Below are 15,165 nucleotides of genomic sequence, written 5' to 3'. Positions count from 1 at the left end.
TCTTAACCTAATCAACTAATTAACTCTAAACACCTGCAAAAGATTCCTGAGGCTTTTAAAAACTCCTAGCCTGGTTCATTACTCCAAACTGCAATCATGGGTAAGACTGCCGACTTGACTGCTGTCCAGAAGGCCATCATTGACACCCTCAAGCGAGAGGGTAAGACACAGAAAGAAATTTCTGAACGAACAGGCTGTTCCCAGAGTGCTGTATCAAGGCACCTCGTGGGAAGTCTGTGGGAAGGAAAAAGTGTGGCAGAAAACGCTGCACAACTAGAAGAGGTGACCGGACCCTGAGGAAGATTGTGGAGAAGGACCGATTCCAGACCTTGGGGGACCTGCGGAAGCAGTGGACTGAGTCTGGAGTAGAAACATCCAGAGCCACCGTGTGCAGGAAATGGGCTACAGGTGCCGCATTCCCCAGGTCAAGCCACTTTTGAACCAGAAACAGCGGCAGAAGCGCCTGACCTGGGCTACAGAGAAGCAACACTGGACTGTTGCTCAGTGGTCCAAAGTACTTTTTTCGGATGAAAGCAAATTTTGCATGTCATTCGGTAATCAAGGTGCCAGAGTCTGGAGGAAGAATGGGGAGAGGGAAATGCCAAAATGCCTGAAGTCCAGTGTCAAGTACCCACATTCAGTGATGGTCTGGGGTGCCATGTCAGCTGCTGGTGTTGGTCCACTGTGTTTTATCAAGGGCAGGGTGAATGCAGCTAGCTATCAGGAGATTTTGGAGCACTTCATGCTTCCATCTGCTGAAAAGCTTTATGGAGATGAAGATTTCATTTTTCAGCACGACCTGGCACCTGCTTACAGTGCCAAGACCACTGGTAAATGGTTTACTGACCATGGTATTACTGTGCTCAATTGGCCTGCCAACTCTCCTGACCTGAACCCCATAGAGAATCTGTGGGATATTGGGAAGAGAAAGTTGAGAGACGCAAGACCCAACACTCTGGATGAGCTTAAAGCCGCTACCGAAGCATCCTGGGCCTCCATAACACCTCAGCAGTGCCACAGGCTGATTGCCTCCATGCCACGCCGCATTGAAGCAGTCATTTCTGCAAAAGGATTCCCGACCAAGTATTGAGTGCATAACTGAACATAATTATTTGAAGGTTGACTTTTTTTTTTTTATTAACCACTTGCCGACCTCCTCATGTAAATATACGTCAGCAGAATGGCACGGACAGGCACATGCACGTACCTGTACGTCCTCAGCTTGACGTGGATCGGGGGTCCGATCGGGACGACGGCGCAGCTATTCATTTATAGCCGCCCCGACGCGATCGCTCCCCGGAGCTGAAGAACGGGGAGAGCCGTATGTAAACACGGCTTCCCCGTGCTTCACTATGGCGGCGCATCGTTCGAGTGATCCCTTTTATTAGGGAGACTCGATCGATGATGTCAGTCCTACAGCCACACCCCCTACAGTTGTAAACACACACACAGTGAACCCTAAATATTATAGCGCCCCCTGTGGTTAACTCCCAAACTGCAACTGTCATTTTCACAATAAAGAATGCAATTTAAATGCATTTTTTTGCTGTGAAAATGACAATGGTCCCAAAAATGTGTCAAAATTGTCCGAAGTGTCCGCCATAATGTCGCAGTCACGGAAAAAATCGCTGATCGCCGCCATTAGTAGTAAAAAAAATAAAAATGCAATAAAACTATCCCCTATTTTGTAAACGCTATAAATTTTGCGCAAACCAACCGATAAACGATTATAGCGATTTTTTTTTTTTTTTTTTTTTTTTTTCCCAAAAATAGGTAGAAGAATACGTATCGGCCTAAACTGAGGGAAAAAAAATTATATATGTTTTTGGGGGATATTTATCATAGCAAAAAGTAAAAAATATTGCATTTTTTCAAAATTGTCGCTCTATTCTTGTTAATAGCGCAAAAAATAAAAACCGCAGAGGTGATCAAATACCACCAAAAGAAAGCTCTATTTGTGGGGAAAAAAGGACGCCAATTTTGTTTGGGAGCCACGTCGCACGACCGTTTGTTAAAGCGACGCAGTCCCGAACTGTAAAAACCCCTTGGGTCTTTAGGCAGCATATTGGTCCGGGGCTTAAGTGGTTAAAAACACCTTTCTTTTATTGGTCGGATGAAATATGCTAATTTTTTTGAGATAGGAATTTGGGGTTTTCATGAGCTGTATGCCAAAATCATCAATATTAAAACAATAAAAAGGCTTGAACTACTTCAGTTGTGTGTAATGAATCTAAAATATATGAAAGTCTAATGTTTATCAGTACATTACAGAAAATAATGAACTTTATCACAATATGCTAATTTTTTGAGAACCACCTGTATATTATTTATTTACTTATTTATTTTTTTCTGTTGCATTGTTTCTTCCCTTTTTTGTATCCTCTCACCATTCCCCCCCCCCCCTCTTTTTGCCGTTCTGCTCATTCTCAGTGGCTCCTGGAAGGACATGAAATTCAAGGCATACAATTTCAATGCACTGGGCGTGATGCCAGAATGTGGTCACTTGCACCCTCTAATGAAAGTCCGTACACAATTCCGACAGATTTTTCTAGAAATGGGGTGAGTAATTGCGGACTGTGCCTCTTGGACCTGGTTCACACTTATGCGTTTTTTTTTTTTTTTCCTGCTGTTTGCAGAAATGCACTACAGTTCATTTAACATGGTTTCTTATGGTGATAACAGATGACGGATAGCTGCCGTAACCCCAGTATTTTTTTCCACAGCGGGCGGATCGGTCCGCTTTAAGATAAAAGTGCTTCCTGAGGTAGATTTGCCACAAGATCACTTTTATGGGCGGTGGGAGAGGTCCCCTCCCACCGCGTCCCATGCGTCTCCATGGCTCTGATAAGCCGCGCAGACAATCCGGTCCTGTGGCCTGATGGGCAGGAAGTCGAGTGAGGGCATCATGGACCCCATGCTATACAGTACAGACCAAAAGTTTGGACACCTTCTCATTCAAAGAGTTTTCTTTATTTTCATGACTATGAAAATTGTAGATTCACACTGAAGGCATCAAAACTATGAATGAACACATGTGGAATTATACATAACAAAAAAGTGTGAAACAACTGAAAATATATTTCATATTCTAGGTTCTTCAAAGTAGCCACCTTTTGCTTTGATTACTGCTTGGCACACTCTTGGCATTCTCTTGATGAGCTTCAAGAGGTAGTCACCTGGCGCAGCACCCCATCACACTCCTTCTTTGTCAAATAGCCCTTACACAGCCTGGAGGTGTGTTTGGGGTCATTGTCCTGTTGAAAATAAATGATGGTCCAACTAAATGCAAACCGGATGGAATAGCATGCCGCTGCAAGATGCTGTGGTACCCATGCTGGTTCAGTATGCCTTCAATTTTGAATAAATCCCCAACAGTGTCACCAGCAAAGCACCCCCACACCATCACACCTCCTCCTCCATGCTTCACGGTGGGAACCAGGCATGTAGAGTCCATCCGTTCACCTTTTCTGCGTCGCACAAAGACACGGGGGTTGGAACCAAAGATCTCAAGTTTGGACTCATCAGAGCAAAGCACAGATTTCCACTGATCTAATGTCCATTCCTTGTGTTCTTTAGCCCAAACAAGTCTCTTCTGCTTGTTGCCTTTCTTTAGCAGTGGTTTCCTAGCAGATATTCTACCATGAAGGCCTGATTCACACAGTCTCCTCTTACCAGTTCTAGAGATGTGTCTGCTGCAAAAGGTGGAAGAACCTAGAATATGAAATATATTTTCAGTTGTTTCACACTTTTTTGTTATGTATAATTCCACATGTGTGAATTCATAGTTTTGATGCCTTCAGTGTGAATCTACAATTTTCATAGTCATGAAAATAAAGAAAACTCTTTGAATGACAAGGTGTGTCCAAACTTTTGGTCTGTAATATATATATATATATATAACAATTTAATTTTTAATGGGGGGAGGGGGAACAACTTTATATTTTATTGCTTTTTAAGTGTAAATGTGAGATCTGAGGTGTTTTTGACCCCAGATCTCACAGTAAAGGGGTCCTGTTGTGCTTTATTATTAACAAGGGATGTTTACAGAAGTGAACACATACATAAGTCGCGCCCACATATGAAAACTGTATTTAAATCGCACATGTGAGGTATTGCTGCAATCGTTGGCAGCCAAAGGTGTACTTATGCTGCAGCAGGAATTAAACCTCTTGTTGCTTTTGCTAGCTGCTGCTGCTTGCCAATTGGGATCCATTTGTGTAAATGGGGCCACTCTGCAAGCACTTCATGACTGCACACTTCTGCGTGGGTTTAAGGGGGTTAAACTTATCCCACTGACGTGTTGTAGACTTTCCTGAGTTAGCTGGGCTTTGCCATAGACTTCCATTATACCCTGCAGCTGTGGTGCACTTTGTGAAAGTGCACCAAAGTTCCTGCATTCTGAAGAAAGGTCTATGGCCAAGCTCAGCAAAGATGCAGGTACATTGCACTGCACTCGTTGTGTTTGTAAACCGCAGGTCACAGTGTGAAAGCAGTCCTATACTATTATGCCCAGTGTATTGCTTCACACTGACTTGAAGATCTCCTCCTCTCTTTCCTGCTGCTGGCACCACTCTGGAGACCGCTAGCTTGGATAAGAGGTGGAGTGCAGTTTTTGGCACTCCGCATGGGATGGGAGCCGGCACTACAAAGGAGCCATCGGCTGATGTGGCTCTTGCTCCCTACTACAGCTCCTACTTTACAAGTTGTTCCTCTGCATTGCCCCCCGGTTGGGATGTCGGGTGAGCAAGCCTAGACCGTGATCTACCAGTTACCTGACCCCCTGATATAAACCTTTGAAGGATTCCGTCAGGGCATGGACTCCCAATGTTCTGCATATGATGTAGAAAAGGATCTGATGGTTTGTCAGAGGTAAAATCTTGAGGTTACCCCAGTGGGGTTTATAGGGCGCTTTCACACGGGCGGATCAGTAATGATCCACCTCCGTGTGTCCGCAAAAGCTCAGCGGGGATCCTCCGTAAAATCCCCGCTGAGCTGGCACACTGTGCAGGGACCGCCCTGTCTTTCCTCCGCTCTCCCCTATGGGGGATCGGATAAACACGGACCGTATGTCCGTGTTTATCCGATCCGGCAGACGGAAGAAAAATAGGATTTTCTTCCGTCCGCAAATGCGGATCATTGCGGAGGCGGACAATTACGGGTGTCAGCGGATGGTCACCCGCTGACACCCGTAATCACATAGGGACCCATGTATGTCCCGTTTTCATCCGCAACGGACGGATGAAAATGCGGACATACGGTCCGTACGTGTGAAAGGGCCCTTAGTGTTATGAAAAACTAGTGAGCAGTAAAATCTATAACCTTATTATGTCAATTTATTTTTAAGCCAGTAGCACTTGACTGGTGATTTTATTGTAATGTTTTTGTCCAGCTTCACAGAGATGCCGACCAATAACTTCATAGAGAGCTCTTTCTGGAACTTTGATGCCTTGTTCCAGCCTCAGCAACATCCAGCCAGAGATCAGCATGATACCTTCTTCCTACAGGGTCTGTATGGTGTGCTGTGTAAAACTCCTATTGATCTTACATGGTAATTATTGTAATATCCAATAACAATTCTGTCCCGCTGTTACAGATCCAGCCATGGCATCCGAATTCCCTATGGATTATCTAGAACGTGTGAAGAAAGTTCATTCTGAAGGAGGATATGGCTCACAAGGGTGAGAGTCACTGTCAACATCTTTGGACTCCATGTTACACAGCTCCTCCTGGGTGGTGTCACCCTGTGGTGGGAGGGACAGATTTCATATCGCATTTAGTGAGGAGAAAAAAGTATTTGGTCCTCTGCTGATTTTGTATGTTTGCCCACTGACAAAGAAATGATCAGTCTATCATTTTAATGGTTGGTTTATAACAGTGAGAAACAGAATAACAACACAAATATATTCATAAAAAAGGCATTTAAAAATAAGTTATTAATTTTTTAATTGGTGAAATAAGTATTTGACCCCTTCACAAAACAAGACTTAGTACTTGGTGAAGAAAACCCTTGTTGGCGATCAGAGGTCAGACGTTTCTTGTAGTTGCCCACCAGGCTTGCACACACCTTTTTGCAGATCGTGTGTATGGGGCATAAGAGAGTGCTCCTAATCTCAGCTCGTTACCTGTATAGAAGACACCTGGAAGTAGGAAATCTTGCTTATTGATCAGGGATCAAATACTTATTTCACTCATTAAAATGCAAATCAATTTATAACTTTTTTAGAAATGCGTTTTTCTGGATATTTTTGTTGTTGTTGTGTGTCTAACTGTGAAAATAAACCTACCATTAAAATTATAGACTTATCATTTCTTTGTCGGTGGGCAAACTTACAAAATCAGCAGGGGATAAAATACTTTTTTTGAACCTCATCGTAGGTCTATCACCCTGTGGTAGAAGGGACAAGACACTGTGTAGCATGGCTCCTCCTTGGTGGCGTCACCCTGTGGTGGGAGGGACAGACCCCATGTCACATAGCGCCTCCTGGGTGGTGTCACCATGTTGTGGGAGGGACAGACCCCATGTCCCATAGCGCCTCCTGGGTGGTGTCACCATGTTGTGGGAGGGACAGACTCCTTGTCACATAGCGCCTCCTGGGTGGTGTCACCATGTTGTGGGAGGGACAGACTCCATGTCACATAGCTCCTCCTGGGTGGTGTCACCATGTTGTGGGAGGGACAGACTCCATGTCACATAGCTCCTCCTGGGTGGTGTCACCATGTTGTGGGAGGGACAGACTCCATGTCACATAGCTCCTCCTGGGTGGTGTCACCATGTTGTGGGAGGGACAGACTCCATGTCACATAGCTCCTCCTGGGTGGTGTCACCATGTTGTGGGAGGGACAGACTCCATGTCACATAGCGCCTCCTGGGTGGTGTCACCATGTTGTGGGAGGGACAGACTCCATGTCACATACGTCTATCTTGTCTGTGTCACCCTGTACTCAAGTGTTTCTGTATTCTGTGCAGCTATAAATATGACTGGAGTATCAATGAGGCCAAGAAGAATATCCTGCGGACACATACGACTGCAGTCAGTGCTCGAATGCTGTACAAACTAGCACAGCAGGTAAATATGGGCTCTGGAGCTATGCAGGGGTGATTGGGTGTGTTATCTAATGCCTATTGATCATTGGTCTCCATATTGTTGCTATAAAATGTTCCTATTTAAAATTGTATAAAGTGTTCAAAAGTTGTATAATATTTGTTCCTATAGTCCTTTTCTCAACGCCCTGCTTGAATTTCACCTTTCTCTTGCTAATGGAATAAAATAATGCAAAGATAAAGTGGTGCCCAGAAAGCTTATATTTGCTATGGTTTCTGTCCCGCAGGAGTTCACCCCGGTGAAATATTTCTCCATTGACCGCGTGTTTAGGAACGAGACACTGGATGCCACCCATCTAGCAGAGTTTCATCAGATCGAAGGCGTGGTGGCAGATTATGGCCTGACCCTGGGGGATCTGATGGGCATTCTGAAGGAATTCTTCAATAAACTCGGTAAGCTGAATTTTATAATGTATGTTGTGTCTGAAGGAGCAGGTCTTGCTACATACAGGGGCAGATTCACGTAGATCGTCGCAAAATTGTGCGGGCGTAACGTAACTCATTTACGTTACGCCTCCGCAACTTTACATGGGCAAGTGCTGTATTCTCAAAGCTATGACTAAGCATTAGTTGTTAATGCGAAACGCGTCAGCTGTCTATCCCACTGTATGCTGTTGTGTGCTGTGCATTTTTTCCTTTTTACAATAAAGAGCACGTCTTTTTTCAACAAGACTTTTTGGAGTGCGGCTGTCCATCCATTCTCCCACCTGCTTAATTCTATGCATTGCCAGCACCCGTGTGATTCCTGAGTGGACATTGATTACCTGCCTGTGCTCACCTGGAGCGGCGGTCTCCCTACCTACACTTGCTCCGTAAGTTGCAGCGGCGTAGCGTAAATCACCCGGCGGAATTCAAATTCGGCGTGTAGGGGGCGTGTATCATTTAAATGAAGCGCGTCCCCGCGCCGAACGAACTGCGCATGCACCGACCGTAAAATATCCCAGTGTGCAATGCTCCAAATGACGTCGCAAGTACGTCATTGGTTTCGACGTGAACGTAAATGACGTCCAGCCCCATTCACGGACGACTTGCGCAAACGACGTAACTTTTTAAAATTTCGACGCGGGAACGACGGCCATACTTAACATTGGCTGCGCCTCATATAGCAGGGGCAACTATACACCAGGAAAAGACTGACGTAAACGTTGTAACTTTATTGCGTCGGCCGCGCGTATGTTCGGGAATTCGCGTATCTAGCTAATTTTCATACTCGACGCGGATTTCGACGGAAGCACCACCTAGCGGGCCAAAAAAAAAAACGACGGCATAAGAGACTTACGTAAGCCTGTCGGATCTAATGGATATCTATGCGTAACTGATTCTAAGAATCAGTCGCATAGATACGACGGCTCAACGCAGAGATACGACAGCGTATCTGGAGATACGCCGTCGTATCTCGGTTGAGAATCTGGGCCTTAGTTTAAGGGCTCATTCACGTTTGCAGTGCTGGCAGAATGTGGGGTAATCCATCTTTTGGCTTCTAATTTCTGCTGTACATTTTTGTTTTAGGAATCACCAAATTGCGCTTCAAGCCTGCGTATAATCCTTATACAGAGCCGAGCATGGAGGTCTTCAGCTACCATGAAGGTAATGTTGTAAACGGGACTATTATGACATCTCAGTGTCCGGGCATGGCTTGTGCTCATGTATACACGAGGCAGGTGTGGGATCACCTAGTGATTTACAGTGCATCTGGAAAATATTCACAGCGCTTTACTTTTTCTATATTTTGTTATGTTTACAGCTTTTTTTTCCGAAATGCAGTAACTACTTGAGCCCCAGGCCATAGTCAAAAGACGGCCTCAAGGTGGCTCTGTAAATCCAGGAGGACGTCATATGACGTCCTCGGGTCCTCCAGCCACTGGGGGGGGCGCGCGTCCCTGAGATGCCGATGCGCGTGCCTGGCGGCCGCGATGTCCGCTAGGTACCCGCGATCGGCAATGACAGAGCAGGGATGTGGAGCTCTGTCACCCCCCTCCACACACAGTTAGAACACACCCAGGATACACATTTAACCCCTTTCTCGCCCCCTAGTGTTAACCCCTTCCCTGCCAGTCACATTTTATACAGTAATCAATGCATTTTTATAGCACTGATCGCTGTATAAATGTGAATGGTCCCAAAAAAGTGTCCGATGTGTCCGCCGCAATATCCCAGTCCTGACAAAACTCGCAGATCGCCGTATTACTAGTAAAAAAAAATAATAATAAAAAAAATGTCAGAATTCTGTCCCCTATTTTGTAGTCACTATACGTTTTGCGCAAACCAATCACTATATGCTTATTGCGATTTTTTTTTTATTTTTTTTTTTTTTTTCTTATTTTTGGTAAAAAAAAAAAAAAAAAAAATTTAGAATACTTATCGGCCTAAACTGAGAAAAAAAATAGTTTAAAAAAAAATGGGATATTTATTATAGCAAAAAGTAAAAAATATTTGTGTTTTTTTATTTTTTATTTATTTATTAATTTTTTTTCAAAATTGCCGCTTTTTTTTTTTTTGTTTATTTATAGCGCAAAAAATAAAAACCGCAGAGGTGATCAAATACCACCAAAAGAAAGCTCAATTTGTGGGGAAAAAGCGAAGGTCAATTTTGTTTGGGAGGCACGTCGCACGACCGCGCAATTTTAATTTAAAGCGCCGCAGTGCTGAAAGCTGAAATTTCGCCTGGGCAGGAAGGGGGGTATGTGCCCAGTAAACAAGTGGTTAAATTCATTATTTTCCTCAAAATTCTACAAACAATACCCCATAATGACAACATGAAAGTAGCTTGTTTTGAAATCTTTGCAAATTTATTAAAAATAAAAAAGTATCACAGCCTTTGCTAATTACTTTGGTGAATCGCCAATTGCAGCCTCAAGTCTTTTTGAGTATGATGCTACAAGCTTGGCACACCTATTTTTGGGCAGTTTCTCCCATTCTTATTGGCAGGACCTCTCAAGCTCCATGGGATGGAGAGCATCGGTGCACAGCCATTTTTGGATCTCTCCAGAGATCTTCAATCGGGTTCAAGTCTGAGCTCTGGCTGGGCCACTCAAGGACATTTGTATTTGGTTATGTCCGCGCCAAGGAGATGTAATAGGCTGCTGCCTCCCCTCTGAGTCCCTGATCCAGGGCTAGTGTTTATGCAAATATTCTGGTGTTGGGGTGTGTGGCGCTGCCTGCCACTTCGTGATCGAAGTGTTGAATGTGGGTATCAGTGCAGTGACTATTAGTTCAGTGACTATTAGTTAAAGGGGAGGTTCACCCTAAAAACCACTTTCTCTAATTACACTGGCCCCCCACATTACAATACGATTATGCCTGTTATGTTTTTTTTGATGCTGTACATACCTTCGTACAGCTATTCACCCGTGGCTTCCGGGTTGCGAGTCCCGCGGGAGTGGGCGTTCCTCACATGCTGGTGATTGACGTTTTGACAAAAAACGAGCTCCCCCCCCCCCCCCCCCCGTCGCGTAAGCCGCGTCACGATTGGCGAAAGGAGCCGAACGGCGATGCGCAGTATAGCGCCGACTCGCCGTTCGGCTCCTTTCGCCAGTCGTGACGCGGCTTACGCGACGGGGGGAGCTCGTTTTTTGTCAAAACGTCAATCACCAGCATGTGAGGAACGCCCACTCCCGCGGGACTAGCAACCCGGAAGCCACGGGTGAATTAGCTGTACGAAGGTATGTACAGCATAAAAAAAAACTTAACAGGCATAATCGTATTGTAATGTGGGGGGCCAGTGTAATTAGAGAAAGTGGTTTTTAGGGTGAACCTCCCCTTTAAACTTTATAAATGTATAAGTGGATGTTACCAGTGTATGGCCCTTAAAGGGGACACCCAACCGGCGGGTCGCCCCTAACCAGTGGTAACCAGGTGATTTATGCAATAATTACTATGCACCAGTGGTGTAAAAACTGTCCAATGGTAGGCAAACATATGGCCCTCTTTGAAAAACGTTTGGACAGAAGATCCAGTGTCTACTAAATATAAAATAACTATTCGAGCCAGAACACCTGATTTTAGATTCCGTCTCTGATTTACACGTGGTTTCCCCTATTGTGAGCGCTGTACCTGTTCCTATAAATTAGCTGGATGTCCTCGGCACAAATGAGAATACTGCTAGAAGAAGAAAAATCTTTGCACTGTAACTCTGAGCTCTCTTTATGTATTTCAGGTGCTTCCAGGTAGTACATATGTAATATAAATGCAGTGGAACCTTGGTTTACGAGTAACGCCGTTAACGAGCATTTAGAATAACGTGCAACTTTAAAAAATAAAAATCCTGACTCTTTGTTTGTGATGGAGCAGTATTCAAGCTAATGAGGCATGCAGTACTGCATTTGGCCAGAGGTGCGGGGGCGCCGGTGACACTCAAAATGGTTCAGAGCCATTTGGAAATACTTGGAATCACTCGGAAAACCGTTCCCAAACCTTTCCGAGATCAGCCGAGCTGCCCCCAAATATTTCCGAGGCTCTACGGTGCCCCCCCCCCCCTCCCAACTCTGGCCACATTCCGTATTGCATGCCACAGAAGTCAATGCGGAACTAATTATCTTCATTTCCACTGACTTCTATGGGGAAACTTGCTTTGATATGCAAGTGCTTTGGATTACAAGCATTCTCCTGGAACGAATTATGTTCGTAATCCAAGGTTCCACTGTATATCACAGGTGAAAGAAATTTTTACAGATAAATGCAGTAAAATAAAAGGCTCATACATTGTATCATATAGAGCAGGGGTCTTCAAACTATGGCCCTCCAGTTGTTCAGGAACTACAATGCCCATCATGCCTATTCATGTCTGTGAATGTCAGTTTTACAATGCCTCATGGGATGTGTAGTTCAACAACAGCTGGAGGGCCGTAGTTTGAGGATCCTTGATATAGAGTATATTGCGAGCTATACAGGGATACAATGTGCAACCCAAATAAAGCTGCACAAAGAAACAGATTTCCTTTTTAATAGTCTAAGTGGAGACTTGAATGTTGGAAGCTGTCAATTTGGTTCTGTATGTGGAGGGGAAATCACCACAAAACTGCACTATCATATCTCGGCTGACTTGGCTTGTAGTATTAAATCCCTAATGATTACATTTTAGGTGTCGATTATATAACTGACATTATCCCTTATAATCCCCATATTCCTGCAATAAAACAAATATGTGTATTTTCCTGATCCTCCGGGCAAATCCCCTCGCTGCTAATTGAGGGATTGTAAACGGTTGCATAATACAAAGCTGCTTACCATAAATGACAGAACCCTCATAAATAAACATGGCAGCATGGATGTGAAGTCGGTATTGACCTCCATCTGCATCACGGAAGCAGATAAACTACAAAAGGGAAATGTTAAATCATTTTTTTATGAGGTCCGAGGGGTATTTTAAAGGTCTTAAAGGCTGTTTAAGACTGTTTTCCTTCTTCTTTTTTTTATTTATTTTTTTGATGATGGGTTTGGAAGGGAATCTGTTATTTTAATGAAAAAATAAACAGTATTTAACCTCCCTGGCGGTATGATTCTGTCTGGAATTACGTACCAAAAGCGGTACTTATTATTTTGCAAGGAAATTTGGCCTTTTTGTACTGTAGGCCTGTAATTTTTAGGAATAACTCACTTAAATCTGACCAAACAAGAATCTTGTAGGCATCCCGGGTATGATTTTTTTTTAAAAAACAAAATTTATAAATCATAATATAATAAATAATTATAACAAATAATAATATAATTATAATTAAAATGATTCAACTCAAAATCACTGAAATTTGCTCAGTTGCAGAATTGTCGCTGTCATTACTTTTTATTTTTTTTTACGAATTTCCCCACAAATCGCTATCACTCAATTCTGCAAGTGATAATTTATTATCGCTGTTTTCTAGCTGATCTAAAACCATTTTTGACATAAAGGGACACTTTTGGACAATCTACAGTTTTCAGGCAGAAAGAACAGTTTTTATTATATAAAAGTTCATGTAGGGCACTGGGCAGACCACTAGGGACAAGGGGGGTGTGTATTTTTTACATACAGTACTGTAATCTATAAGATTACAGTATACTGTATGTATAGTGTTTGTTTACTTTTTTGAATTTGGCGCCGTTCTCCGCCCCCGTGCGTCGTAACGTCGCAGGGAACGGAGTTCGGCGGCACACGGGGACACTGTGTGAATCGAGCGAGGACGCCGCTCGCTCACACAGCGGGGAGGCATCGCAGGATCCAGGGACAAGGTGAGTAACTTGTCTGTGGATGCTGCGAAAGGTAAGCCGCTCCTATGCACAGCTACCCCTAGCGTGACTCGGGGATACCGATCCCAGCATGAAAAACCCACCCCGAGTCATGCTCGGGGATACCGCCAGGCAGGTTAATGTCAAGGTTGGGTTCACACTAGAAAAAAGGAGAAAATACTGCGCTCCCTAATGGTGACTAAACACAGTAAAAATTATGTGTATATTGAAAATGCATCTAACCTGACAGTAAATACAGTATTGGAAACATAAAGTAGCAGTGGAAAAATGTGCGACAACACAAATAATTGAACAGAAGAAAATACGGAAACTGCGCTATAAACCAACATGTAAATAAAAACTGTGGAAAATATCTTAAATATAAACAATATAAATACCACATTAAGTGCATAAGTGTAAATGTAAACCATATAACTTTATATCAGATGATATAGGCGTCCAATTGTCGACAACTGAATGGCAGCAAAAAAGGGAAAAAAAAGTCCTGATATGTGTCAAACAAAAGTGGGTCCACAATAGCAGAAATGTGAAAAAGTAGTCTGACGCCAATATCACACGTGCCCCTTCACCAGATATGCAAGCCTGCTTACCAGAACACAGGCTATGTAGGCCTGGAAATCAAACACACTCTAGGCTGGCGTTGGTCGTACGACAGGGAGATGAACACGGGTAATCCGAACGGATACAGGCCGATCTCCTCAATCTCAGCGGCTGGAGGGTAGATGGAAGTATTCCGAACGGGTGGAAACGATCACCTTTACTCACGACGGATGTCTCGTACAGTACCGAGGGAAGAAATACTCGCATAGCATAATATTGTATGCACAAAGTTTAATATAAAAAGAATCAGATGTACTTACAAAAGCATCTGAATAAAATCACGATTTAAAAACAAAGAGCCGGCCGGCAAGCGGACACCCGTCCTATGGGCGAAGACGTCAGCGCGTCAACCTCCTGACTATCGTTTCGTCTCACAAAGACGTCGTCACAGGGGATCCTTTTTATGTTAAACTTTGTGCATACAATATTATGCTATGCGAGTATTTCTTCCCTCGGTACTGTACGAGACATCCGTTGTGAGTAAAGGTGATCGTTTCCACCCGTTCGGAATACTTCCATCCACCCTCCAGCCGCTGAGATTAAGGAGATCGGTCTGCATCCGTTCGGATTACCCGTGTTCATCTCCCTGTCGTACGACCAATGCCAGCCTAGAGTGTGTTTGATTTCCAGGCCTACATAGCCTGTGTTCTGGTGAAGGGGCACGTGTGATATTGGGTTCACACTAGCCCACACAGTAAAACAGCGTTGTGCCCACGTCGGCTCTGGCAAGTTTAAATGAATTGCACTGGGGTGTGTGTGTGTGTTGCGTGGTTTTCTTTATTTTTTTGGTGCCGTTATAAGCACCGATTTCCCTGTATAGCTTTTCAATAAAGCAGCTGACGGCTGCTTCTCCTCCCCTTCCTCCTGTGGCTGTTAGCTGCTTTATTAAAGGCTATACAGGGAAATTGATGCTTATAACTTCCCCCACCGCTGCACAAATCGCCCCCCAACTGTCTACCGTGTCCCGACTGTGCATTCATTACTGAGCATGGTAAACTATGTTTATGAATGGGAAGGAGCCTCTGTCACTGTTCATTCGTCTTCAGTGCAGCTGAGGCTGCTAAAAAAAAAGGAACTGGGCAAACTGTGTCTTCAGTACCTTTCCCTGTCTCAAAAGGGAAATTTCTATCTCACCAAAGCCAACAGGGCTGATTTAAAAAAAATATATATATTTAAAGGTTAAATTGTAAGAATAATAAAAAATAAAATGACCCCCCCCCCCCCCCAAAAAAAAGAAAGTA

The 15,165-nt window shown here is 43.9% G+C and overlaps 1 protein-coding gene across 1 annotated transcript in view; it reads left to right on the top strand.

The window, feature by feature from the left end:
* The window catches only part of FARSA (phenylalanyl-tRNA synthetase subunit alpha), a 46,897-nt gene that overhangs the window by 16,628 nt on the left and 15,104 nt on the right, over window positions 1-15,165 (top strand). The window contains exons 6-11 of the mRNA XM_040346489.1: window positions 2,431-2,559; window positions 5,390-5,505; window positions 5,594-5,678; window positions 6,968-7,067; window positions 7,330-7,495; window positions 8,612-8,689. Coding sequence (XP_040202423.1) covers window positions 2,431-2,559; window positions 5,390-5,505; window positions 5,594-5,678; window positions 6,968-7,067; window positions 7,330-7,495; window positions 8,612-8,689 — 674 coding nt within the window. The remainder of the gene's footprint in view (window positions 1-2,430; window positions 2,560-5,389; window positions 5,506-5,593; window positions 5,679-6,967; window positions 7,068-7,329; window positions 7,496-8,611; window positions 8,690-15,165) is intronic.

The sequence above is a fragment of the Rana temporaria genome, chromosome 3 (genome assembly GCF_905171775.1).
Source record: "Rana temporaria chromosome 3, aRanTem1.1, whole genome shotgun sequence".
Taxonomy (NCBI): Eukaryota; Metazoa; Chordata; class Amphibia; order Anura; family Ranidae; genus Rana; species Rana temporaria.
Note: the sequence above shows the minus strand (reverse complement) of the source record. Positions and strands in the feature narration are given on the sequence as shown.